This window comes from Nomascus leucogenys, chromosome 10 (assembly GCF_006542625.1).
Source record: "Nomascus leucogenys isolate Asia chromosome 10, Asia_NLE_v1, whole genome shotgun sequence".
Lineage (NCBI taxonomy): Eukaryota > Metazoa > Chordata > Mammalia > Primates > Hylobatidae > Nomascus > Nomascus leucogenys.
The window spans coordinates 30,120,015-30,145,060 of NC_044390.1; the positions used below are offsets into that span (position 1 = coordinate 30,120,015).

General features: G+C 34.9%; 1 protein-coding gene across 1 annotated transcript in view; it reads left to right on the forward strand.

The window, feature by feature from the left end:
* CAPS2 (calcyphosine 2) overlaps positions 1-3,452 on the forward strand; it is a 115,165-nt gene extending 111,713 nt beyond the window's left edge. Inside the window, 1 exon segment of the mRNA XM_030819952.1 lies at positions 1,630-3,452. Coding sequence (XP_030675812.1) covers positions 1,630-1,805 — 176 coding nt within the window. The 3' untranslated portion in view covers positions 1,806-3,452.
* The last annotated feature ends 21,594 nt before the right edge of the window (positions 3,453-25,046 follow it).

A 25,046-nucleotide genomic window follows, 5' to 3' on the forward strand; every position in this document is an offset into this window, starting at 1 on the left:
AGAATTTTTAGTGTATGTTTAATTGTTGCTAGTGTATTTTTTCCTTTAAATACGTCATTATCTGTTTCTTTCTCTTAATTAGTCATACTAAATATAAGAACGAAATAGTTTAACACCATGTGTTTTTTCTCTTTCTCTTTTCTCATCTAATAATACTAATTAGGTTGCTAAAATAGCTTCAGCTTTATTATGTGTCATGGAATTTTTGATGAGGGTTTTATTTTTGTTGTTGTTGGGAAAGCCTCTTTTGGTTTCAAAAATTCCATAATTTTTCTTTGTGTTCATATTAAGAATGACAACAGGTAAACTAAATATTCCTAAACAGAAGAAAAGTTGTCACTGTATTTCAAAGAAGAAAAAAAGTACCCCTATTATTATTTGTTATTGCAAATTATAATCTATTCACATGCCCACCTCTCGGATATAGTTTGTTCACAATTTACAATTAATTTTAAGGTAAGGCTCTTATAACACATACAATTTAATTTTAACTATAGAAAATATTCCTTCTTAAATTTGCTTAAGTAATATATTAGAAAAAAGTGTTTTAAGGTTTAATAGAAATGGGATATCCCAAATGTGTTTCTGTATAATTGTTTTAGAAATATAACATTTTTGCTGTAAATATTTTCTGGTCTCCAAGAGGACTGAAAAAAATTTAGTTACAGGTGATAGGAGGTAGATATTTCCTGGGTGAGGGATACAAAGGAGGTATGAAATTGTTTGCTATTTGAAATATAAATTTGAGTGACAAATGTTTCCTCAGAAAAAAACTGTGTTAAAACTCCTCTGTTTAAAAGTATGGCTGGTAAACAAAGAGGGAAATTTCTACCAAAATTTATGTTTTTATATAGTTTGGATCTTGATTAATTTTTAGCCTTGACTAACATTCAATTAAAACTTCATTTTATTATTTTATATTACCATCTCTACGTAGCATCATTATTCAGTCTTTTTACATTCAACTTGTATTTTATAAAATAATCACTTTTTCTCTATTTCTTGTGTATGTTTTTAAAAGAAAGCAAACTTCTTAATATTCAAAGTAGATTTCATTCCTTTAGTTTGAAAGACCCTTTGCAATGCATTATTGTCTAAGTGCATTAGAGAACCTCTGGTTTGAGGGAAAAAAAATTAACTCTCACCTTAATTTTGTCCACCCCGTTAGACAAACGGTTTGAGTGGTATTTCCATCTAAGCCTGTTATTTAAAACATAACCTGACTTTAAAACGTTTTAGAGGGTCACATAGAAATTTTTGACCCTTTTTCTACTATTGTATATGGGCCTCTGTTTATTCTCTTTTCAGTGTTATCTGATCAGTCACTATAGCTTCCTTTCAACTGTCAATTTCTCTGTTCTTTTTAAAAATTTATGATAAAAAAAATTGTGTTCTATGCTGGGATCCTAGAGATAGATCAGTGCAGGAGCGCAGGGGGCAGGGAAGGAATGGCAAATCGAATGAGATGAAATAATTCCAGTTCATGTGTAAATAAATTGGCTGGTAGTTTGACAAAAGATTTCAAATTGCTGAAAGTATTTCATAAGATGATTAAGTATTCCTTTAACATCATCAGTCATTTCACTGAACTTTTCAGGAAACTGTTTCATACTCAGTACTATTTTACAGGCCATTCAACAGAGGAAGAAATCAAATCATCCTTTCTAGAAACATTAAAAGTTGCCTGCAGCAAGTCTGATGAAGTGTCGTATGGTGAATTTGAAGATTACTATGAAGGTTTAAGTATAGGAATAGTAGATGATGAAGATTTTGTTAACATCTTACGTACTCCATGGGGGATTTAGTCTTTAATAATACATATGTCATCAGCACTAAGCATTTTATTGGAGAGATGATTTCAATTTAAAGGATGATCAAACACTGGAATATATTTTCCTAGGACTTCCTTTATTCTGGTTTTTTGTTTGTTTGTTTTTTTCTCAAAAATGTTGAATCTGGAAAGAGAGCTATCCAGAAAGATAGATGTAGGAGTGTGTGAGTGTTTGTGCATGTGTATGCCTGCTAACATGTCCATACATTTGTGAAGATGTCTTTTTGGTTTATTACTTATCTTGCGTATATTTTAGAGGTCATTTTTTATTAACTTCAATAGGAAAGTTACATCTGCATCAAACAATATGGCAGCATCTATTTATTAACCAAGCTTCTTGTCTTTTCACATTGTTTTTTGCTATCTCTTCCTCAGAATATATTTGCCACCATTGTCAATTTGATAAATTAGAATTGGGCCCAAAGCCAGTGAAATAATTCAACGTGTGTTTAACACATGAAAATGTTAAAGGATATGCAAAGAGAAATTTTTCAAGCAGTGTGATTATAGATGTTTTCTGTATATAGAATATTTCAAGTGATGGAGGTTTACCCCTGTGATGCTCATTTAAATACTGACTTGTCTTATAAATCTGTCTTCTAAATTATGTACTGTTGTTGGTTAAATAGAGCACAATGTAATTATTCTAATGACCAGTTGTATTTGTTCTTTTATTCTGTTTTTTAAGTGCAATCCCTTTTACCAGCATACAATTGCTATTGAGCAATATGAAAGGGAAATGTTCTCTATTAAGATGAATACATTATCTTATTAAAGAAAGATCCTAAAAGTATATTGTTGCATATATGAATCTAAGGAATAGTTCAGTAATTATTGCCTAAAATGTGAAAGCATATTTTGTATCCTAAAATGAATGTATGATATTCTAAACATCTCTTTTAGTATAACAAACAATTGTAACATTTCCTTCTAAATATATGTTATTTAATAGTTACATGTATTATAATCATTCTTTCCAAATTCTTTGCTAGTCATTTCTTCCTGGGAATACAGAGAAAAGAGACAACTTTATGAGTTGTTCTCAACTTCATAATTTTAAATTTTCTATGTTAATATAACATAAATTAGAAAAAATAAGTGATTCAAAATGAAAATATTTACTTTGTAGAATATGACTTTAGACATACCACTGTATCCATCTATACTTGGCAGCAACATGAGAAGTGTGATACATGTGAACCCAACAAATTCAAAGTTGCACTTTTCAAGATTTGAGAAGGTACTAAAACTTAGTACTAAAATATGAGAGGGAAAATATGTGTAAACCTCTTAGTGCTATTTTCACTGGCTAAATTCTTTATTTCTTGATTTTTTAAAAAATTAGGTTATTAAAACAATACGCTAGAAGACATTTGGGCAGAAATAAGTCTATAAGACTATTTTTGTCACATATCTTTTTCTTGGAAAAATTTATCCAACTATAGACATCTTAAGCCCTACAAACTGTTCTTGTTAAAAATGACTAATACTGGGGGTGCTCAATATGCATAGAGTGTTTTTCATTGATAATTTTTATTTAGTTCTTAAGAAACCTATTCTTAATGTTGGCATGTCATATTTTTCTGTTACTATAATCAGAAAATGTATAGTCTTTTATACTTTAAAAAAAAAGGGAAACTACTTTTGGAATGCAACGTGTTAACATGACAGCATGCTCTTAGTATTAATCTTCCTAATATAAGCATTCGCATGTGGTTATTTGTAGGAAATAGCTCTATCTATGAGATGTTTTTTGGCGTATTTTGTTAGAATTGGTGACACAGTAAATCATTCTGCTTTTGGATTTGCCTCACTGCCTGCATTCTTCTTAGATTTTGGTATAGTAAAATCTGTTATTTAGTATTAAACTTAATAAAAGAGCATTTAAGAGAAGTGACATTTCAAACATCCCCAACACAACTGGCTTTTGAAATCCTATGCTTAATAGTCTTTGTAATTCTAAAAGACCTCTTGAAAATGTTAAAATATTAAATTATATGTTGTAATGCTGTTACATGAATTTTATAGTTATGTATATTTTATAGATCTCTATATCTTTGTAAGTTACTTGCTTGTATGCTATATGATTGCTTTCTCAGTTAACCATTCTGTTTATGGAATTGTATATACTGATTTTTCTGTTTTTATATTTTAAAAATAAAAGTTTAGAGAATTTTAAGGAAAAACTCACATTTTATTAAAAAGACAAGGTATATAGGAATTTTAAGCTAACTTTTATTGGAAAAGACATACATATTTGCATGATGGAGCAATTACATTACAGTTAAAAATGTATGTCCCTGTTTTAAATTTTATAGTATATAAATATATGTGCTAATGAACCAGTGACTCTGCCTAGAGGCAGTCACTTAGAGTAATTCATAATCTTGATACAGCTGTAGATCATATTTTATTTTACATATTACTTTTGACTTCCAGTTTAAGTTGTTTGTTATCAAGTATTTCAGGAGACAATTGTGTACAGTAGGCTATGTTTACTGCAGATTATGTAACATGCTTTTATGAAAGTATAGTTTGTAGTGCTTGCAGTTATAAAACATGTACCCTGGTAAACTATAATCATTACTAGGTTGACCAGCAAGGACAAACATGAAAGTGCTTAAAAAAAAGAAATAGAAGGTAATGAGCATATATAAAACAAGCCAAGCAAGAGAAGAGCAAAGAGAATCTGCAGGGTGGACATGGATGTATTAGTTTCTGACCATGAGAAGAAGCTCTTGTCATATCCTTCCATTTTTATTTTAAAGTTCTATAAACTTCTGAGGTAAACTGATTTCTTGGATGTACTTAATAAAGAATAAATGCTTCATATTGGAGCCACTGTGCACTTAATCATTATTTATTCTGCCAGTCAGTCGTTTGTACAGGGTGAGTGGCACTACCCTTGCAGTAGGCCAAGGCTCTGAGATATTCTAGATTTTTCTCACACTCTCTATTATCCACTCAGTCTCAGGTGCTATTGGTTCTTGAATTTATCCATTGGTTCTTTAAATCTCTCTCGTTCACTGTTTTCAATGCTTATGCCTTAGTTCAAATTCTTACCGCTTCTCATGTGTACTCCCCCTCATCAACTCTGCCTCCTTCCCAGTCCTGTTTCAACCCATTGATGTTGGAATGCCCTTTTACAATATACATTACTTCCTGAATAAAATTCTTCCCTGGTACCTCATATCTCTCAGAAAAGTTCAAGCTCTGACCTTAACACATAAAACCTAAAAGATCTGGTTTTCTTAAGCTCATCTCCCTATACTCAGCTCACTCCCCACATTCTTCCAGTCATTCTGAACTATGTAACAGCTTTTAAAATGGATTGTGAGATTTCCAACCTCTGCGCTTTCATATCTGTTCTGCTACTTTTATCCAAAATTATTTTCTGCACTTAGTGCATTAAATTATTCGTACTGATCTTCACATACTACCTTAAGAATAATGTCTTCTGAAAAGTTAAATCAGACAAACTCTTGAATCTGATATATTGGGATCCCATTGACACCCTGGGTGTGCCTTTACTCTAGCATTCACCACGTTCTGCTGTTCTCATAACTCTGCTTGTGTTTCTCTCACTAGACTGTAAACTTCTTGAAGATAAGAACAGTATCTTATTCAGCTTTGTGATCCTCGTGGGTGTCTAGCAGTGTCTGACATGGGGTAAGCATTAAATCAACTATTAGTCGGCTGGGTAAATGTGTGATTTATTGAACAGAAATTGTCAGGGTTCTTGTTTTGGAGCACTTTTGCATCAAAACACTTTAGTAGACTCCACATAAATAGTATGAACGTGCAATTTTGTGCAAAATTCACCTATGGAAGCTGTAAGTTACCCTAATAATGCACAGAATGCATGTTCTAGCTGGCCATTTTTCCACAAAGCCTTACTGCTTAGGGGCTACTATATTCACTTCCATTTTTTGGAACTCAATCGACATCTGATACTTAGCTAATTAGGCTTCTAAGCATAATTAATTCCATCCATGAAAATAGTGTGCTGTTAGAGCCTTAAAGGAATCTTGGTCCACCCATGGATTAGAAAGACTTCTGGTTGTTCGACTGATAATAAAGTAAGCAGATCCTGTCCTGTAATGTTGCTGCTACTTCCTTGGTGAACCTTTCATGCAGAGTGATGGTTGAAGTCTCTAAAGGACAAACTGCTGGGATTGCACTGATTTTACAGAACAGGTTGTGTAAACTTTTTTGGCCTCTTCGCTAAGAAATATTTGTTTAACAAATGTTTATGTGGCAGAACTTATTCTCAAATGTATGTTATTACAACCTAGAAGTAAGGGATGGGGTAGCTAATTTCCACCTACCTCAAAGACTTTTTTGCAGAGAGGGCCATTGGTTACCTACCAAAAGGAACCTATTACTTGTGCATGGCTTAATTGGTTTAAGTCAGTTCATAGCTGCAGTTCTCTGTTAGACACTGTAGTATGCATCACAGACCCAAAAATGGCATGGCATTTAGGCATATACAGTGCCTAAAGTAGTAAAGTTAAAGATTCAAATACCAGAAGTCCATAATTGATACAACATGGGCATAAACTAGGTGCAGCAGAGCATTTAAGACCTGCATATGTCATCCTAGGGGAGTAATAATAATTCAGTATTCTGAAAACATATGATTTATTAGGGTATTATTGAACTGAAATGAAAGTATTTTAATATAAAATACTGAAATGGTAAAGGATTTTGGAGATTTGATTGTATAAATTGTGAAAACGTACTAATGGATATACATTTTCAGATTTCTCTCTTTAATCTTATATAAGCTGATTTGTATAATTTTTGGATATCCAAGCAAAATAAAGTCATTTGGAAGGCTTTGAAGAAGCAATTACCTATCCAGTGGACAAATTTTATTCAAGGAGAGAAAAAAATCAAGTCCCTTGTTGCTTTTAACTTTCGCTTTTATCAAGTTAGTATGGGACTTCCAAGCCATGTCTAAATGAATTTAATTATAAAGTGTAAAGATTCTCACCTTCACAAATACATGTTGAATTTCCTGGGAATTTTGAATGATGATAAAGCTGATATGAAACAAATGACAGTGTTTCAAGGAAATCGTGTTTCACTTATGAAAGTTGCATATTTATCTAGTAGCTGAAGAGTTTTATCGAGGAACTTTTTAGAAAGCATGTTATAAATGAAAAGTTATTTTGAGGAAGCATTCAGACGACCATCTTATTAAGAAAAAGTATGTACTTATATTAGTATTTTAATATAAATGATGTGGAATGGGCACAGGCTTTGAAATCACTGAATACTGACTTCAGACTTGAGCTCTTCTACAAATTAGTTGCATGACTTTGGGAAGCTATTGAGTCTCTACTTCAACTGCAGGTTGATGTGAGTATGGAATAGATATGGATATAACAGAGACGTAGATATAGATATAGTACTTACCACAGTCTAGCACGTGCGCATGCACACACACATGTATATATTCTGAATACTCTATTTCCTCTGTTTTCGTCAATTAATTAAAAGCTTTTCTTTTTTTTCCCTGATTATCCTGAACGGCAGTTATAAGAGCTGTTCTTTTAAAAACATATTTTTCTAGGTAGGAATAATTTGTATGCCACCACTTCCTCCTGAATTTAATAAGCCTCTCATTATTATTAATTCTCTTTCTTCAGCAGCGTCCACGAAAGAAAATCAAAACCTTGCATTAGGTCTATTAACTCTTTTCCTTCAAAGCATGTAACAAGGTGGCAGCTTAAAAAAGGAGTTAGTAACAAAATTTGTGTTATTCAGATTAACTGGAAAATGATACATACATGAGGCTAATTTTGTCTTTAAAGACCTTAGGCAGCATTGCTATTTTCTCTGGTGTACACACTAAGACCACTGATGATCCTGAATTCTGTAACATGTTTTCCAAACACAGCTGCAATAGTATCTCTCATCCCATATACTCTTACATAGTGAACTTGACTTTGCATCAAGAGATGGGCTGTGTGTCCCCTCTGCTTGAATCTGGGTGACTTGTTAGTAGTCTCTTGCAGCCACTAGGTTGTGTCTAAAGTGATTCTGTGTTACTTTCCAGACTAGGCAAAAAAAAATGCAATGTAGTTTCTGCCTTGCTTGCTGGGACACTTGAGCCACCAGGTAAGAAGTCGGACTACCTGAGACCGTCAAACTAGAGGGGCCACATATAGGTGCTCTGGTTAACAGCTAGAGCTGACCTCTCAGCTGAGAGCTAACCTCAGTTGTCTACATGTAAATGAAATGTCTTAGGTTGCTTGCACCTCTAATCAACACCTTACTACATTCATCTAAAAGATCCCAAGTGAGAACTATGCAGCCAAGCTCTTCTATATTCTTGTGAACAAAGTAAAATGGTTTCAGTTGCTAAATTTTGCGTGTGTGTGTGTGTTTTCAATAGTAAGTAGAGCAAATCCTTACATAGAATTTGTGTGTGTGTGTGTTTTCAATAGTAAGTAGAGCAAATCCTTACATAGAATTTGTGTGTGTGTGTGTTTATAATAGTAAGTAGAGCAAATCCTTACATAGAGTTTGAATGAGAGCAAGAATATTAAAAACATTTTGTCAAATATACTGAGGAGTTAATTAATATGACCCACAGTTGACAAATTCTTCCGTGATATTAAAAGAAAAATAATACAGTAAGTCTATATGATCTAAGTTGTGTGGAATAAAGTGATCTGATAGAATAAAAGAGAACCCTCCGGCTCAATTCCAATAAGTCAGGCAAGCTTTTCTCTTTGTTGTCTCACAGTCTGAGGCAGAAATTGTGAAGAACTACATTCAGAATCTGAACCTTACTGTGATGGTTAATATTGAGTGTCAACTTGATTGGATTAAAGGATGCAAAGTATTGTCCCTGGTTGCGTCTGTGAGGGTGTTGCCAAAGGAGATTAACATTTGAGCCAGTGGACTCGGAGAGGCAGACCCACCCTCAGTGTGGGTGGGCATCATCTAATCAGCTGCCAGCACAGCTAGGATCAAAGCAGACAGACGAATGTGGAAGAACTAGACTGGTGTCTTCTGGCCTCCATCTTTCTCCCATGCTGGGTTCTTCCTGCTTTCAAAGATCAGACTCCAAGTTCTTCAGCTTTTGGACTCTTGGGCTTATATCGGTGATTTGCCAGGGCCTCTCAGGCCTTTGTCCACAGACCGAAGGCTGCACTATTGGCTTCCCTACGTTTGAGGTTTTGGGACTTGGACTGGCTTCCTGGCTCCTTAGTTTGCAGACAGCCTTCACCTTGTGATCACATGAGTCAACTCTCCTAATAAAGTCCCCTTCATATATACATCTATTCTATTAGTTCTGTCCCTCTAGCGAACCCTCACTAATTCACTTACCTATCCGTGTGTGTGTGTGTGCATGTGTATGTGAGTTTGCTTGAGTAGGTTCTAATAGATATAGGCCCACCTAGAGTGGAAAAAGAAACTTTTGAGAGTTTCTTCTGAGACAGAGAAGGGAAGAGTGTTTCTGGTTCTGAGGGCATAGAGCCATGTTCCCTGTTTTCTGGCAGCAATTGCCTGGGGAGATCCTGGGCCCTCAGAGGAGAGTGTCTGTGTGGCAAACACCAGGCACCCAGGCTGTTAATCCCAGATATAACTCCCAGGTTTCAGAGATATCACCTTCAAGGGACCATAAGGGCTTGAATAATTAATTTGTTAATTCATACAGTTATCAACTTAACCATTTGTTCATTCAACACATATTTATTGTATAGTTTTATGAGACACTGTTCCAGGTTCAAGAGATACGTCCAAGAACAATATGCACAAATTGCCTGCCCCACACAGTTCAATTTATAGTAGTAGGAGATAGTAAGCAAGTAAACAAATAAGATAATTTAGTTAAATCATTTTAAAAAGAAGAAAAAATAAACGGTACGAGCAGAGAGTGAACAGGAAAGTTCTTAAAGGTGGTGACATTCTATTTGAGACCTAAATGAGGCAAAGTGGAAGAGAAAGAGCATTCCAGATAGAAGAAAGAGTTAGTAAATAAGGCCCTGAAGTGTCGATGAGTTTGGTGTGTTCAAGGAAAAAAAAAAGGTTCCCTAGGATGAAGAGAATGTTAGGAGATGAGATTGGGGAGGTAATCAAGTGTTGGATCATATAAAGCCTAATAGTCCATAAGGAGGAGTTTGGATTTATAGTCAAAGCCCAAGGAAAAGCAGAGAAGTGCTGTGATCTGATTTTGTACTTTAGAAACATCACTCTGAAAGCTAGCAGAGATATGGATTTGGGCTGGAGGCAAGGAGATCTGCTAAGGGGCTACTTTCATAGTCCTAGTCTGAGATTATGGTAATTTGGACTAGCTAGGGTTTTAGCTTTGGAGACGGTGAGATGTAGTTAGAATTGTGATTTTAGAGGTAGTGTCAACAGTACATGTGGGTGGACTGTGTACTGTAAGAGAAAAAGAGGAAGCAAGCATGACAGCTAGAATGAGCAACTGGGTGGGGGTGGTGATGCCATTTACTAAGAATGGGGAAAATTAGTGGTAAAACAGGTTTGAGAGGAAAAAGCAAACACTTGCTTTGTCCATAGGTTATGAGTCTTTATCCATAGGTTAAGACATTTCTAAATAGAAATGTCAAATGAGTAATTGGATTTATAAGTAAAGAGCTCAGGAAAGAGGCCAGGGTTGGTGGCATCAGTATGTAAGTGGCATCTGAATTCTTGAGACTTTGTGACACTCTTTGGGGCATGATATAGACAGAAAAGATGGCAAAGGATTGAGCCCTAGAATACATTTAGAAGTATAATTAGAGTAAAGTGGCCAAGAAAAAAGGCTGAAACAGGTTGGCCAGGAATGTGAATGGGAAGTCAGAAGAACATAGTGACATGGAAGCCAAGAAATCAAACTGTAATCAAGTATGGGAAATGATAAACTACGTTGAATAAAATGAGGGCAAACATGCAGCCACTGGATTTGACAACATGAAATGGTGGAGAAAAACCAAATTGGAGTGGTTTGAAGAGAAAATGAAAAATGAGGGCCAGTCATGGTGGCTCATGCCTGTAATCCCAGTGCTTTGGGAGGCTAAGTCGGGCAGATTGCTTGAGTCCAGGAGTCTGAGAGCAGCCTGGGCAACACGATGAGACCCTGACTTCATAAAAAAATAAAAGATAAAAAAAATTAGTCAGGCATGGTGGCACAGGCCTATAGTCCCAGCTTCTCAGGAGGCTGAGGTGGGATGATCACTTGAACCCAGGAGATCCAGGGTACAGTTAGCCGTGACCATGCCACTGCACTCCAGCCTGAACAACAGAAAGACCTTGTCTCAAAAAAAAAAAAAAAAAAAAAAAAAGAAAACGAAATTGAGAATGTGGTTTTAGTAAGTGTGAGGCGGCCCTTTTGAGGATTTTTACCTCAAAGTGAAACAGAGTTATGGGGCAGTAACTAGTGGTGAGTGTAGGGTTGAGAAAGATTTTTGTCCCTTTTTTTTTTAACATAGCAAATAATAGAGAATGTTTTCATAATAATGGCACTTCATTACAGTAACCTTTGTGAATTGAAGACCAGAGGCCATACTCCAAATATTCTGACTTGTGTGAGATCTCCAGGCCCCTGTGGGATCAATCATTGGCAGAGGAAAGCCCAGTCCCCGAACAATTAATATTGAATGTCCTGCCAGCTGGGTTACGGTCACAATGAGGCAAGTAAGGTACCCACCCATGCATAACATTTAAAGCAGCACCAAAAAAACCCCACCCTTAGTAATCAAATGAATAATATATAAATATTAATATTAATTTTAAAAGATCCAAAATGAACAAAATATTCTAGATGAAGACAGAATCAGGAGGAGTGATGGACAGAGCTATATTGGAGAGTGAAGCAAAAGAAAAATCTTTCATACTGATCTTGTCTATATTTAAATGTTTTATATTTTGTTCAACAAAGTTTTTGGATCAATTTTTATTTTTGTAAATATAACATTAAAATAAAATTTATCTTGACTATTGAGTTTTTTGGTGTCTCTTGAATTTTTCATCAACGGGTAGGTGCCTCTATTAACTCACACCAGCCCCAGCCCTGCCTGTCAGCCTACAGGATGGGGACTCAAAACAGATAGCACTTTATTCAGAGAAACAACAAAATGTGAATATTTTACAAATATAAGAAGAATGTACCATGGGCTTCAGGATTTGATTTCTTAAAAAAATCCTTGAATTTAGTGCCTCAAGTTACAATATCAATTTTTATTTTCCATTGAAAGTTTTGTGGTGAGAAAGTTTTAAATGTATGGTTCCAATACTTCATTAAGAATGTGTTCTATTTCTACTTTAGTGACTTGTCTACTACAGACACTCAAGGGAGGTCAAGTGTATTATTGTGCAGAATAAAACGCTTGGCCAGGCACAATAATAAGCCTTAGATCTCTGTTATCAAAAAGTGATTCTCCTTAAAAACTAAGGGGAAGAAATGAGACAAAATATAAAGTTCTTGGAACACAGGTGTGCAAAAAGGCTTTAGTTACTGTTATTAGTTGAATTGTGACACCTCCTGCCCCAATTTTGTATTTTGACATCCTAAGTCTCAGTGCCTCAGAATGCAACTTTATTTGGAGACAGAGTCTTCACTGAGGTAAGCAAATTAAACTGAAGTTGTGGGGGTGGATCCTAATTCAATATGATTGGGGTCTTAAGAGGGGAAATTTGGACACAGATATATACAGGGAGGAGACTATGTAAAGGTACAGGGAAAACACCGCAGGACTGTGAGGATGGCCATCTGTAAGCCAGGGTGAAAGTCCTGGGCCAGATCTTTCGCTCACAGCGTTCAGAAAGAACCAACTCTGCCCACGTGTTGATTTTAGGCTTCTAGCCTCCAGAACTGCAAGACAATAAACTTATGTTTAAGGTGACTAGTTTGTGGTAGTTTGTTAAGGCAGCCCTAGCAAACTAATACAGTCACCTCTGCCTTTCTGCTGTTTCTATCCTGCCTCCTCATTTCACACAATGCCGTAGCACCTATTACTAATTGCGGAGAACTTACTGCTTGGGAAAAGTAGTCTTTTTTTTTTAGTGTAAACCTGACTATCCAAAGGTTGACGAATCCTTATCTCCAAGCTTACTTACTTACTTATTCCCCAAATCCATTTCCAACTCCCTGTCATTCACCTTCTGCTTGACTGACTTAGGAATAAATTCTAATCATAAAAGTAAGAGACATAATTTGTTAGTAAACATGTCTTCCTTTGTATCTATTTTCTTGAGAAATTTTAGCAGAGTGCTTTACCGTATACTCTACTCTACTCTATTCTACTGTACTTGTAGTCAGTATTTTAAGAAGAGGAGAAATGGGGTTCCCAGGTCATTGTAAAATTGATGTAGGTGGGAAGGGAAACTTAAACTTGAAAAGTCTTGGAAGAATTGAAATCCAGGCTCAAGTTTTTTTGAAAAATTTGTACCTTTACAATTTTAAGTTTCTAAATTCTGCATGGAGTTTATATTTTTAGATAAAAAATGTTGAAACATTGGCATTCTGTTATAATTTTAAATTGTTTTAAGTTGACAGATAAAATTGTGTGTATTTACCATGTATTAATACAACATGATGTTTTGAAGTATATACACACTGTGAAACGACTATCTCTAGCTAATTAACATATGCATTACATCACATAGCTATTATTTTTGTGGTAAGAGCATTTTACATCTACTCTCAGGATTTTTCAAAAATACAGTATATTATTAACCATAGTCAACATATTGTACAATAGATCTCTTGAATTTCTTTCACGCTTTTAACTGAAATTTTGTATCCTTTGATCAACATCCCCCCAACATCCCACTCACTCTCTAACCACCCCAGGCCCTGGTAGCCACCATTCTATGCTATATTAGTAGGAGATCAACTTTTTAAGATTCTTTGTATGAATGAGACCACGCAGTATTTGTATTTCTGTGCCTGGCTTATTTCACTTAACATAAGGTCCTCCAGGTTCATCCAAGCCGTTGCAAAGTACAGAATTTTCTTCTTTTTAATGGCTGAATAGTATTCCACTGTGTATATGTACATTTGTTTATTCATTTATCTGTTGATGGACACTTAGGCTGATTTTGTATCTTGGCTATTGTTACTAGTGTTGCAACAAACATGAAAGTACAAGTGTCTCTTCAACTTAGTGATTTTATTTCCTTTGCAAATATGCCCAGTAGTGGGATTGCTGGATCATATGGTAATTCCATTTTTAATTTTTAAAGAAATTTTCACTCTGTTTTTCATGATGGCTGTACTAATTTTCATTCCCAACGACAGTGTGCAAGGGTTTCCTTTTCTGCACAATCTTGCCAACACTTATCTTTTGTCTTTTTGCTAATAGTCATTGCAACAGGTGAGAGGTTTTAATATGCATTTTATCTGATGATTAATCATGTTAAGCATTTTTTTCATATACATGTTGGCTATTTGGATGTTTATTTTTTAGAAAGTCTATAGAGGTCTTTTGCCCATTTTTTAATCAGGTAATTTGTTTTCTTGCTATTGAGTTTTTTTAATTCATTACATACCTTGGCTGTTAACCTCAATATAAGATAATTAGTTTGCAAATATTTTCTCCCATTCGGTGGGTTCTCTCTTCACTCTGTTGATATTTTCCTTTACTAGGCAGAAGCTTTAACATGATATAATTTGATTTGTGTATTTTATGCTTTTGTTGCCTGTGCTTTAGGGGTTATATTAAAAAAATCATCACCCAGACCCATGTCATGGAGCTTTTCCCGTATGTTTTCTTCTAGTAGTTTCATAGTTTTGGGTGTTACATTTAAGTGTGCAATTCATTTTGAGTTAATTTTTTATATGGTGTGAGATAAGGGCATAATGTCATTCTCTACACATGTATATCCATTTGTCACAACACCAGTTATTGAGGAGACTGTCCTTTCCCCACTTTGTGTTCTGGAAAACTTTGTCAAAAATTAATTGGCTGTAAGTGGATGGATTTATTTCTTGGTTCTCTATTTTGTTCCATTGGTTTATGTGTCTGTTTTTCATGCCAGTACCATGCTGTTTTCATTACTTTAGCTTTGTAGTATATTTTGAAGTCAGATAGTGTGATGTTTACAGCTTTGTTCTTTTTGCTCAAGATTACTTTGACTATTCAGGGTCTTCTATGGCTCCATGTGAATTTTAGGAATGTTTTTTCTATTTCTGTGAAGAATGTCATTGGTATGTTGATAGAGATTGTATTCAATTTATAGAGCACTTTGAGCTGTAAGGACATTTTGACAATATTAATTCTTCCAATCCATGAACACAGGATGTCTTTCCATTCATTTGTGTCTTCTTCAATTTATCTCATCAGTGTTCATAGTTTTCAGTGTAGAGATCTTTCACCCGCTTGGTTAAATTTATTTAACTTTATTAAATAAAATAAGTATTTTATTTTCAATGTTATAATTTTAATGCTACATCTATGGCTTGTAAACACATCTTGTTTTAATTGTGTTGTGCCTTCTTATTGAATTCACTCATGAAAAAAATATTTATTGAGAATCTATACTGTGCCAGTCATTGTTATAAGCACACCTGTGAAAAAATATAAGTCTCTTGGAGCTTACATTCTAATGGGGGTGTGTGAAGATATGTGTAAATAATAAACATAACACATAAATAAATAACATAGTATGCTAGAAGGTGACTGAATATAAAATTTTAAAAAATTGAGCAGGATATGAGAAATCTGTAGGAGGATGGGCATATCTGAAGTAGAATGTTCAAGCTGGGCGTTGAGAAAGTGAATTGAAAATGAGAAAATGCACTCTACAAAAACCTGGAAGATAATGGAAAGCTAGTGCAGATGACGTAAGGGAGGAGTGTGCCATGTGTGTTTGACAAGCAGTGAGGTGGCCAGTGTGGCTAGAACTAAGAAAGTTGGCAGAGTAAGAAAATGTAGTCAGTGGGTTCGGATGAGGTATATCAGGTTGAGCTATACTGGCCATTACTCTTTGGATACTACTCTAAATCTCTTCTTTAAGAGCTACTCATTCATTCAAACATCCATTTATTTAACAAGCATTTATGATTGTCTGGAATACGCTAGAGGCTGTGCAGACACTGGTGGTGAGAAGTAGAGTAACACATACTTTTTTTCTTCAAGAAGCCTCATGGATCCTGGAGACTACAGATAAAGATTAGTGACTATTGCCGGGCGCGGTGGCTCACGCTTGCAATCCCAGCACTTTGGGAGGCCGAGGCGGGCGGATCGCGAAGTCAGGAGATCGAGACCACGGTGAAACCCCGTCTCTACGAAAAATACAAAAAAAAAAATTAGCCGGGCGTGGTGGCGGGCGCCTGTAGTCCCAGCTACTCTGAGAGGCTGAGGCAGGAGTATGGCGTGAACCCGGGAGGCGGAGCTTGCAGTGAGCCGAGATCGCGCCACTGCACTCCAGCCTGGGAGACAGAGCGAGACTCCGTCCCAAAAAAAAAAAAAAGATTAGAGACTACAAATGTGATAGGTGATTGGCAGCATGGCTATGTAGAAATTACTCTAGGGCGTGTGTATTTGTAGATGTGTTGTGAAATTGAGAGAAAAGACAGGTAAGATGATGCCTGAGGTAAGTTTTAAAGGAGTTTCCTAAGACAATGAAGGTTAGAAGACAGAGGGTAAGATTTTGATGCTTTTCCTAATTATGTTTTCCTTTCTTTCACATTTTAGTATCACTCAGGAGGTAACTATTCTATTTCTGAAATTTCATATAAAAATAAAAATGTCTTCAGGTCTAACCTGTAATGCTAGAAATATTGAGTCTCTTTCTTTCATGCTCTGTTGCGTTCTGGGTATCTTTTGCTTTGCTTTGCTGCTTGTGTTTGTTTCTATCAATTTTTATCTTTCTTGAGAGGGCACTTGGGATTTTCTTCCTTGTTCATCACTATATTACTATTGGCTAGTGTTGTTCCTGGCCTTAGGTCTGGCATGTAAATACACAAAAGATATTTGTTGAATGACATTAATACAAAAAAATTGCATCTGCCTAAACAATCCTAATACTTTTGGACCATTTTTACATCAGATGTTTTATGCTTTTTATCTTTTCTGTCTCTATTCTTTCTCATTTTTTATGACTTATATGTGAAGAGCTGACATTTTTCAAATCATGCTTTGATCCAAAAATTATTGTAATTATTTAAAATCCACAGCAACCACTGCTCCTTCTTGGTGTTTGTGTTTTAACCTTTTTAAATGACAATTCTTTTATCTTCTCCTTCTTGCTGTTATTTTTGTATCACTAAAGTGAGTAATTAGTTTACAGGACATCCAAAGATTTTATTCAGAGTTTTCCTGTAATCCTTCAGTCATTGGTATTCTAGATACCATTCTCTATTGTTCTCTGAAGAAAGATATTTGAATGGAAAAGATGTTGGTTGTTGGTATATGGTAGAAAGGCCCCTGCATCCACCATGCAGTAGGGACAACTTGAGAATATACTCTAGCATTCCTGGGTCACGTGCTTTTTTTTTTTTTTTTTTACTTATAAGTTCAGAAGGCCAACAAGCATATGCAAAAAAAGCTCAACATCACTGATCATTAGAGAAATGCAAATCAAAATCATAATGACATACCATCTCACACCAGTCAGAATAGCTATTATTAAAAGGTCAAAAAATAACAGGTGCTGGTGAGGTTGCAAAGAAAAAGGAATGCTTATACACTATTGGTGGGAGTGTAAATTAGTTCTACCATTGTGAAAGACAGTGTGGCAATTCCTCAAAGACTTAAAAACAGAACTACCATTGGACCCAGTAATTTCATTACTGGGTATATGTCCAAAGGAATGGAAATCGTTCTTTCATAAAGACACATGCATGTGTATGTTTGTTGTGGCACTATTCACAATAGCACATGCTTTCGTTTTAAAAGTTCTGAAAATGTCACTCCACTATCGTTGGCAGTTTGAAGCTTTCTAAAATTTGGTTTGCTGATAGTTATCTGTTTGCTTTTGAAGTTTGGGAAATTTTTTTTTTTCCAAAAAAATCTTTTACTTTATTGGAGCAAGATTCCTGATCAGTATACAGTGATGTATTTACTAAACAGAGACCTGTGCAGAAATTACATACTATCTGGATAGGTTGCTACATTTTTGCCTATTGATAGAATAGTTCCCTTTATCAAGCTTTATATATCAAAAAGCTTTTGAATTTCACCAGGCTGTTCATTGATTCGCTTCTGAAAAAGTGGCATTCAATTTCAGCTACTATATTTTACAGCATTAAAAAGCTTAGGCATTAGGGTGCTTCTCTGCACAATGGCATTGAGCAGACAGAGTATTATTGAAATTTAAGGCTTGTAGTAGAATGTATCACAAATTGGCTTCAGCTTGTTCGTTTGACACCAAATGTAATTTTTTTCATTTTTCATTTTTGTTACTTTTAGTTTTACATAACATAAAGATATCTTAATATTATAATGTTGACTATCAATTTTCTCCATTATTCAGATGTTTTCTGCAGCTATTTTAAGGTTAGATTTCAATGGTCGTGGTCTAATATTCATATCTATGTTCTCTTTCTTTAAATTTTTGCTGTTTTTCATATTTTTCTTGACTCTATCTTTTGTTTTACAAATGTGTATGTGTCATTATATCTTTTTAAAAATGAAAGATATTTCTCAGTGAAGTCCCATTAATGTTTTCTTATTTATCTGTGTTACCTTGCAAGCTCCCCTCTTCCATCCTTGATTTAGGCCCTGTCAATTGCATCTCCAGAACCAGCTTTGCCTCACAACCTGGTGAGAAATTATCTTTTAAAAAAATTGAACAAAATAAAACGCATATGTCTATGTGTGTCTGTACACACACACCCACACAAATGTTCTATTTTGTACTTTCTCTGTTTCAGTATTATTTTCTGATTAAAGTCTTAAATCCTGGTTTATTTATTGAAGTCTCTCTTGTGTTCCTTATGGTTGGCTAATTCTGAGGCTGTAGATAACCACTAATCTTAATTGAAAGTATTTGGGCCTAATTACTTTTTACCCTTAAGCAAGCCCATAGTTCTTTTCATTTATTCTTTCCTTCAACAAGCACATATTGAGAAATTACTATATGTCAGCACTGTGCCAGGCCCTGAGAGTATATAACACAAATTACACTGTCACTACCCACATATGACTATTTGTCCAGTGTATGAAATCACTATTTGATGTAATCATTGAATATAAAGAACCGTGGAAGCCCCAGCAATGTGCTAGTGGCATCTGATCAGAGAAAACTGCTTATAAAAGTTGAAGCTAGAAATGCTTCTTAAGGGATGGTGAGGAGTTCATTAGTGAATAACAAGAATGGAGATGGGAGAAGTGGGGAAGAGAAAGAAAAGCATTCCAGATGGGCCCAGCATGGACAAATCCACAGAAGTGAAGAACAGCATAGTATGTGCTATGTATGTTTGTTTGTATAATGTGCACGTACAGTAAATGTACAGTTTGTATAGTGTGCACTTGTACAGTACAGTTTTTGCTGGAATTTGACTAGCAAATTGAAAAAATTAAAGTCCATAAAGTGTGTTTAAAATGTGTTTAAAATAAAAGATAAAATGAAAACTCTAAACAATACTATGGTGCAGAAAGGGATTGTGAAAAGTGGTGTGATTGGTTGGGAAGGGAGGTGGAAATACTGTTAAATTTTGTTAAAAATTATAGTGAAGTATTCATGTGAAAATTTTAGTGGAAACCACCAAAAAAAGTATAAAAATATAGTTTGTCATCATGAATGAAAAAAGGATGCATAAAACTGTTTATCAAGTGGATAACAAAGATGGACTCTAAGGAAAACTTTAATTAAATGGAAACCACAAAATAAGATTGTTGTAAGGTTCTAAAATGTTAGTACCATGATAAATACAACTGGACTAATTTCACCTGGCAGATTTTACCAGATTAGATAAAATATAAAATTTTATCAAAATGGATAAAAAGAATAAAATTTTAGCCACATGCTGCTTACATGCAATACCCAAGTTAAATTACCTACTTACCTAAATTAAAGCCACACAAAAATATATGATGATATGTATACCATTTTTTGAAATGACCAAAAGAAAGCTGATATAACTAAGTTAATATCAGACAAAACAGAACACAAGGCAAAAAGCATTTATAAGGATAAAGTGGAGGTACTATTTAATAATAAAAATAAGAAAGTAAAAGGGAAAGGCATAAAAAAATAGGATGCACTGATGGAGTAGTAGGTAGCTTGGGACAAGATGGCATGGAGCTTACACATGAATGAACTTTTAGACTATGTAGAAAAAAGAGTGGGATGGGAGAATGGGTATAACCTAATTGTTGGGAGACCTCTCCTGTCTGTGGTTAGAGAAATAGGGTTAGAAATAAGGGAAGGGGACATTTTTATCTATGCACAGGGGCTATTAACCACTCACCTATGAAAAAAGCGTTAGTCTCACTTCTGAGAGTCTTGAAGTGGTATTTCACATGTTCCCAGAACATATTCTACCAGCTGATTTAACTGTGCTTGTGGTCTGTGAAGGGCTTAGGTCTTACTCTTGGTATTTGGATAAGTTATCTGTTCTCAGGATCTTGTGGTTCACATTTTAGAACTATAGATACACAATAAGCTACAGGAGGCTGATTACTCAACAAAAGGTTACTGCACTAATGTTTAGACAAGCCAAGATGGTTCTATACATCAGCCAAGATAGTTCCTGCCAGCAGACGTTGAGGAAGCTTTCTTCTCCTGCATTCTATACCCCCTTTTTCTTATTATATATGCAATGTTGTCAATGGTCTAGACTCCAACCATAGAAGGCAGACCTGGATGGGAATTAAAAGACTGGTGAGCACATATTAAGGTGGTAAATGAATTGTTAGGTCAGATTTAAATTTGGGGGGAAACTGAAAGTCTATTACTTAAAATGTCTCCTAGGCATTTACTCATTGAACAGAACAGCATTAGGCAGGATCTCTCTTCCAAATGCCCACAAGTATAGTATAGAACTGAAGTCAGTTATTGGCTAGACTTCAGGTATCAAGGTAAATTCAGATTGGCTTCTGTCATTTGCAGCATTGTTTCAATCTACATAATAGATGGTGGTGCTTTGTCTCAAATGATGTCACTGGATTAGGATGCTGGCTGCTAGCTGGTTCAAATTCTGATTATATTTTGAATGTGGAACCAAAAGTATATTCTAATACTATATATAATATATGGCATTATACACTGTCTCAAACCATATATCCCAACTTATAACGTTGTCCAATGTTTTAAAAATATCGACAGTTAACTATTGGGCCCATACACTTAAATTTGGCAGATTGATTTTTTTTGTCCATCAGCTCTTCTCTGTAAAAGCTTCATAAAAGTATCAATAAGAATAAAAGACAACCCGTAAGGACAAAGAGAACATAGACAATAGTGGATGGATTTCAAAAAAAAGTTGAAAAAGAGCAAACTAATGAAGAAGATATTATGGACTTAGCAGCCTAGAAGTAATAGGAATCCAAACAAATGCCTGCTGGAGATGGGATACCTGTAAGAATTGATCTAATTTGCCTTGCTGAATGCTTAGAACATGGGGTGAGGTCTGTGATTACAATATGATTGGTTGAAAATCTATATACAAAGTGGTTGAACTTTCCTAGTCCTTACCACCCTACTGAGCAGTCAGAAAGCTACCCCACCCACATCTATCAGAGGAAATAGCAGGCTTAGCCTAGTGAAACTAAGACAAAGAGCCTCTGGATTCAGAGACTACGGGCATTGCATAAAGTAGGGCAGAGTTCAAGGACTAAGAATAGTAGGATTATGCAAAAATCTACATATTTAAATGCAAGACTAATAGGCTATTTCTCCTGCTTCCTCCTAGAATCCTGGACAGCAAAGTTTATACCCTCCCCTTACCAACACACATCAACGCTCATCTTCTAGTCAACTTCTCATTTTCACATAAGAACAAATTTTTGACAATTAGTAGACATTTGAGGAAAGACACTTAGGTGACAGACAAAAATAAACATTAAAAAAAAAAAACCTGGGCCAAAACAAAGACAGTCAATGGAACAAAAGAAGCAAACTAAAAAGCCATAGTTAAGATCTTCAAGGAGATAAGAGAAGAAAATCTTTCTTTAAAATAGAAATGGGGTCTTATGTAAAAAGGACAATCAGAGAACTAGAGCTTTTAGTAACTAAAAATACAGTGAACAAGAAGAAGTTTGCTTCAGCCCCTGTTGGCAATGGCATGGCCTACAGCTGCCAGGAGACCAGTAGTATGGAAGAGAAGGTACTGCAAGTTTGAGTGTGGGTATAGGCAATTGCATGAAGTTGGGGCTATGAACCTGAGGAGGAGATGGCAATGGCAGTGGAGGGTTGGATGCCTGAGCTGGCAGGTCCCTGACACAGGAAAGAGTCTATCATATTCCATTGCACCCAGTCCTCTCTTGGTCAGACATTACATCTCCCACCTGGTGAAGAATTTGGGGTCGTAGGTCTTGGCAGTCTGGAATGGGTCCAGTTATCTGAACTGTTGAGACTCTACCTAAAACAGGAATAGAAAATCCAACTATGAGAGCAAAGAGCTGTGCTTGATAGAGCGACTCTTGTGAATGATAACATTTTGTATCGAATATAAAAAATATTAAGATCTAAGAGGTTGAACTAACTTTTTTTGAATCTTCTCCAGAAACTTATTGTGGCTGCCAATATTTTGGACAGATCCTTGGCTTTTCTGAAGATGAAACCTAAAATTAATCTTTCACTGGGGTCTGTTGTTTATGCTGGTGGCCAGAATATTTGAAAAAGAATGCAATGTTTTATCTACTCATGAAGTAATCTTGATTCGTCAATGTAAACGTACTGCTTCTTCTGACAGAAAACTGATGGAAAAATAGTTTCAGAAAAAAATTCAGAACTATGAATTGGAACGTACTGTACCTTAAACTTCTTTTGCTTCTATGAGACTATCATATTTCTTTATATTTGAGAAAGGAAAGAAATATTGGGCCTTATAAACTGGAAGCTCAGCTGAAAACTTGCAATTTTTTGCTAATGTTTTCAAAAGCAAAACCATCTGTATTAGTTTTGTGTCTTCTTAATCTGGAAGTAGAACTGTTGTAATTTACTGAATTATTGAAAAATTTCCTGCTTCTTATAAGGCATTCAAAGATTAATGACACCAAATTCTTTTAGTGGAGGGAAGTAGTTTCTAAATGCCTAGCTGAATATTTTCTCTAAGTGTTGGAAGAAATTGCTTTGCATTGTTTCTAGATGCAGAGCCCAGACCCTCCAAGACAGCTACTATGGTGTTCCTAAATTGTCAACAATATTGGAGGATAACTGTCCTGATGAAAGTGAAAGTGAGGACTCTGAAGATGTGAGTTGTGGGGAATGAAGTCTCAGCAGCTCTCATCTCTGTGATCAAAGACGTACATCTTTTTCAACTTGAAAGTGACACAGTCTCTGTGCTTTCCATTTTAGAAATCTAATTGTATTATGTCAAAATTTAAAGGATGTGTATGGTTTATAAGCAATCAGTGGGGAAGTAGTTAGTTTTCTAATCCAGTTCTCATGAAGGCAGAAAGATCATAGATTAGAACACCAACCATCTATTATTATTCAGACCAAATCTGGTCTATTTTTATATTCCAAGCCATCAAATAGGATAGAGACTCTCAAACAACTGCAAATAATTTAAATATTAGCACTTTGTTTTTCTCTTTGAATAAAAATGATCTTTAGCTACTTGTGGGAATAGGAAAGGGGATGATACATTTAATTTATTACTTATCAAGAGAATTTATCAAATGAATACTGTAGCTTATCTTAAACATTTTGTATAACATCTTCAGGCATCTTTATTTAAACAGACTGAGAGTGTGCAAATGCCTTGGTACCAGAGAAAGCAGTAATCCTTTTAATGATTTATCTTTGATCCCCTTAGCTGACCTCCTACATCTCATTTCTCAGAACAGAGAATACACTATTGAATGTCAAGAATTCCCCCTCCTTTAATTTAATGCTCTGTGTTCTTTCTGGTTCAGGGCCTATAAACTTAGGAGTTATAGTATTGACATTTCTGTAAATTTTATTCTGTAATGTTTTAATGGAGGTTTCAGCTAGGGCACAATCAAACGACAAGCTAATGCTGTTAGAGTGTTGTGTTCCCAATGGCTGTGTCTTGCCTGACAATCCACTAGTTTTCCATGCACGTGTATATAGCTGTGTGAGAAGTTGAACAGAAATAGATAACTCTCTGTAAATGATAAATACTGTTCAAGTGATTAATTTTATTTAATTTTCTCACATTAAATACCATGTTTGCATTATGGCATATTCTTTGCTTTGAAATTAATATTTCAAAATTAATTATATTAGTATACAGATGCTAAGATGAAATACAATTTTTAAAAATGTTTGCTATAATATAGTTTAAGCATATTTCTTAAATATGATGGTAGAGTCATAAGAATGGTGACATTTAAACTGTATACATGAAGTTTTATGTAGAGAAATGTGTGCTTTTTACAAAACTTTAGAAAATGTTTATAAAATATGAATCTTACCAATGAACTTAAAATACAGATTTTTAACATCATGTATGCAATAGTCTAGTCATTAAACATAGACATTATTCATTATATTTCTGTATCACAAATTATACATTGATGGCTTTTTTACTGGTAAGTCAACATTCATTGGTTATTTTCCATTTTTAAGTCAATATAGTTTGAGAGTTTCTATGCTTTTAAAAAAATCAAGACATAATAAAATAAAATTTACCATTGTAATGTGTACAATTCAGTGGGTTTTAGTATTTTTTTATGTAGTGCAACCCTCACCACTAATTCCAGAACATTTCCAATATCATTCCAAGAAGAAACCCTATATCCACTAGCAGTCAGCCCCAATCCCTCACCCCAATTTTGGGGCAACCATGAATCTACTTTTTGTCTTAATGGATTTGCCTATTCTGGACATTTTATATAAATGGAATATAATACTTGTCTAGCTTTAAAAATATGTCCTTTTGTATCTGGCTTCTTTCACGAAGCATAATATTTCCAAGGTTCACACTGGATATTTCTCTTTTTGAAGTGGTAAAAGATTATAACTTAAACATATGAACAAAGCATAAAATAGATGATTAAATAAAATAACGTAATGGAATTTTTGGAAGATTATAAATAAAAACAAAAAAGATAAAGTTTAATATAGGAGATCCAACCTGGGATTAATTCCAATCCTGTTATAGTAAAAGAAAATA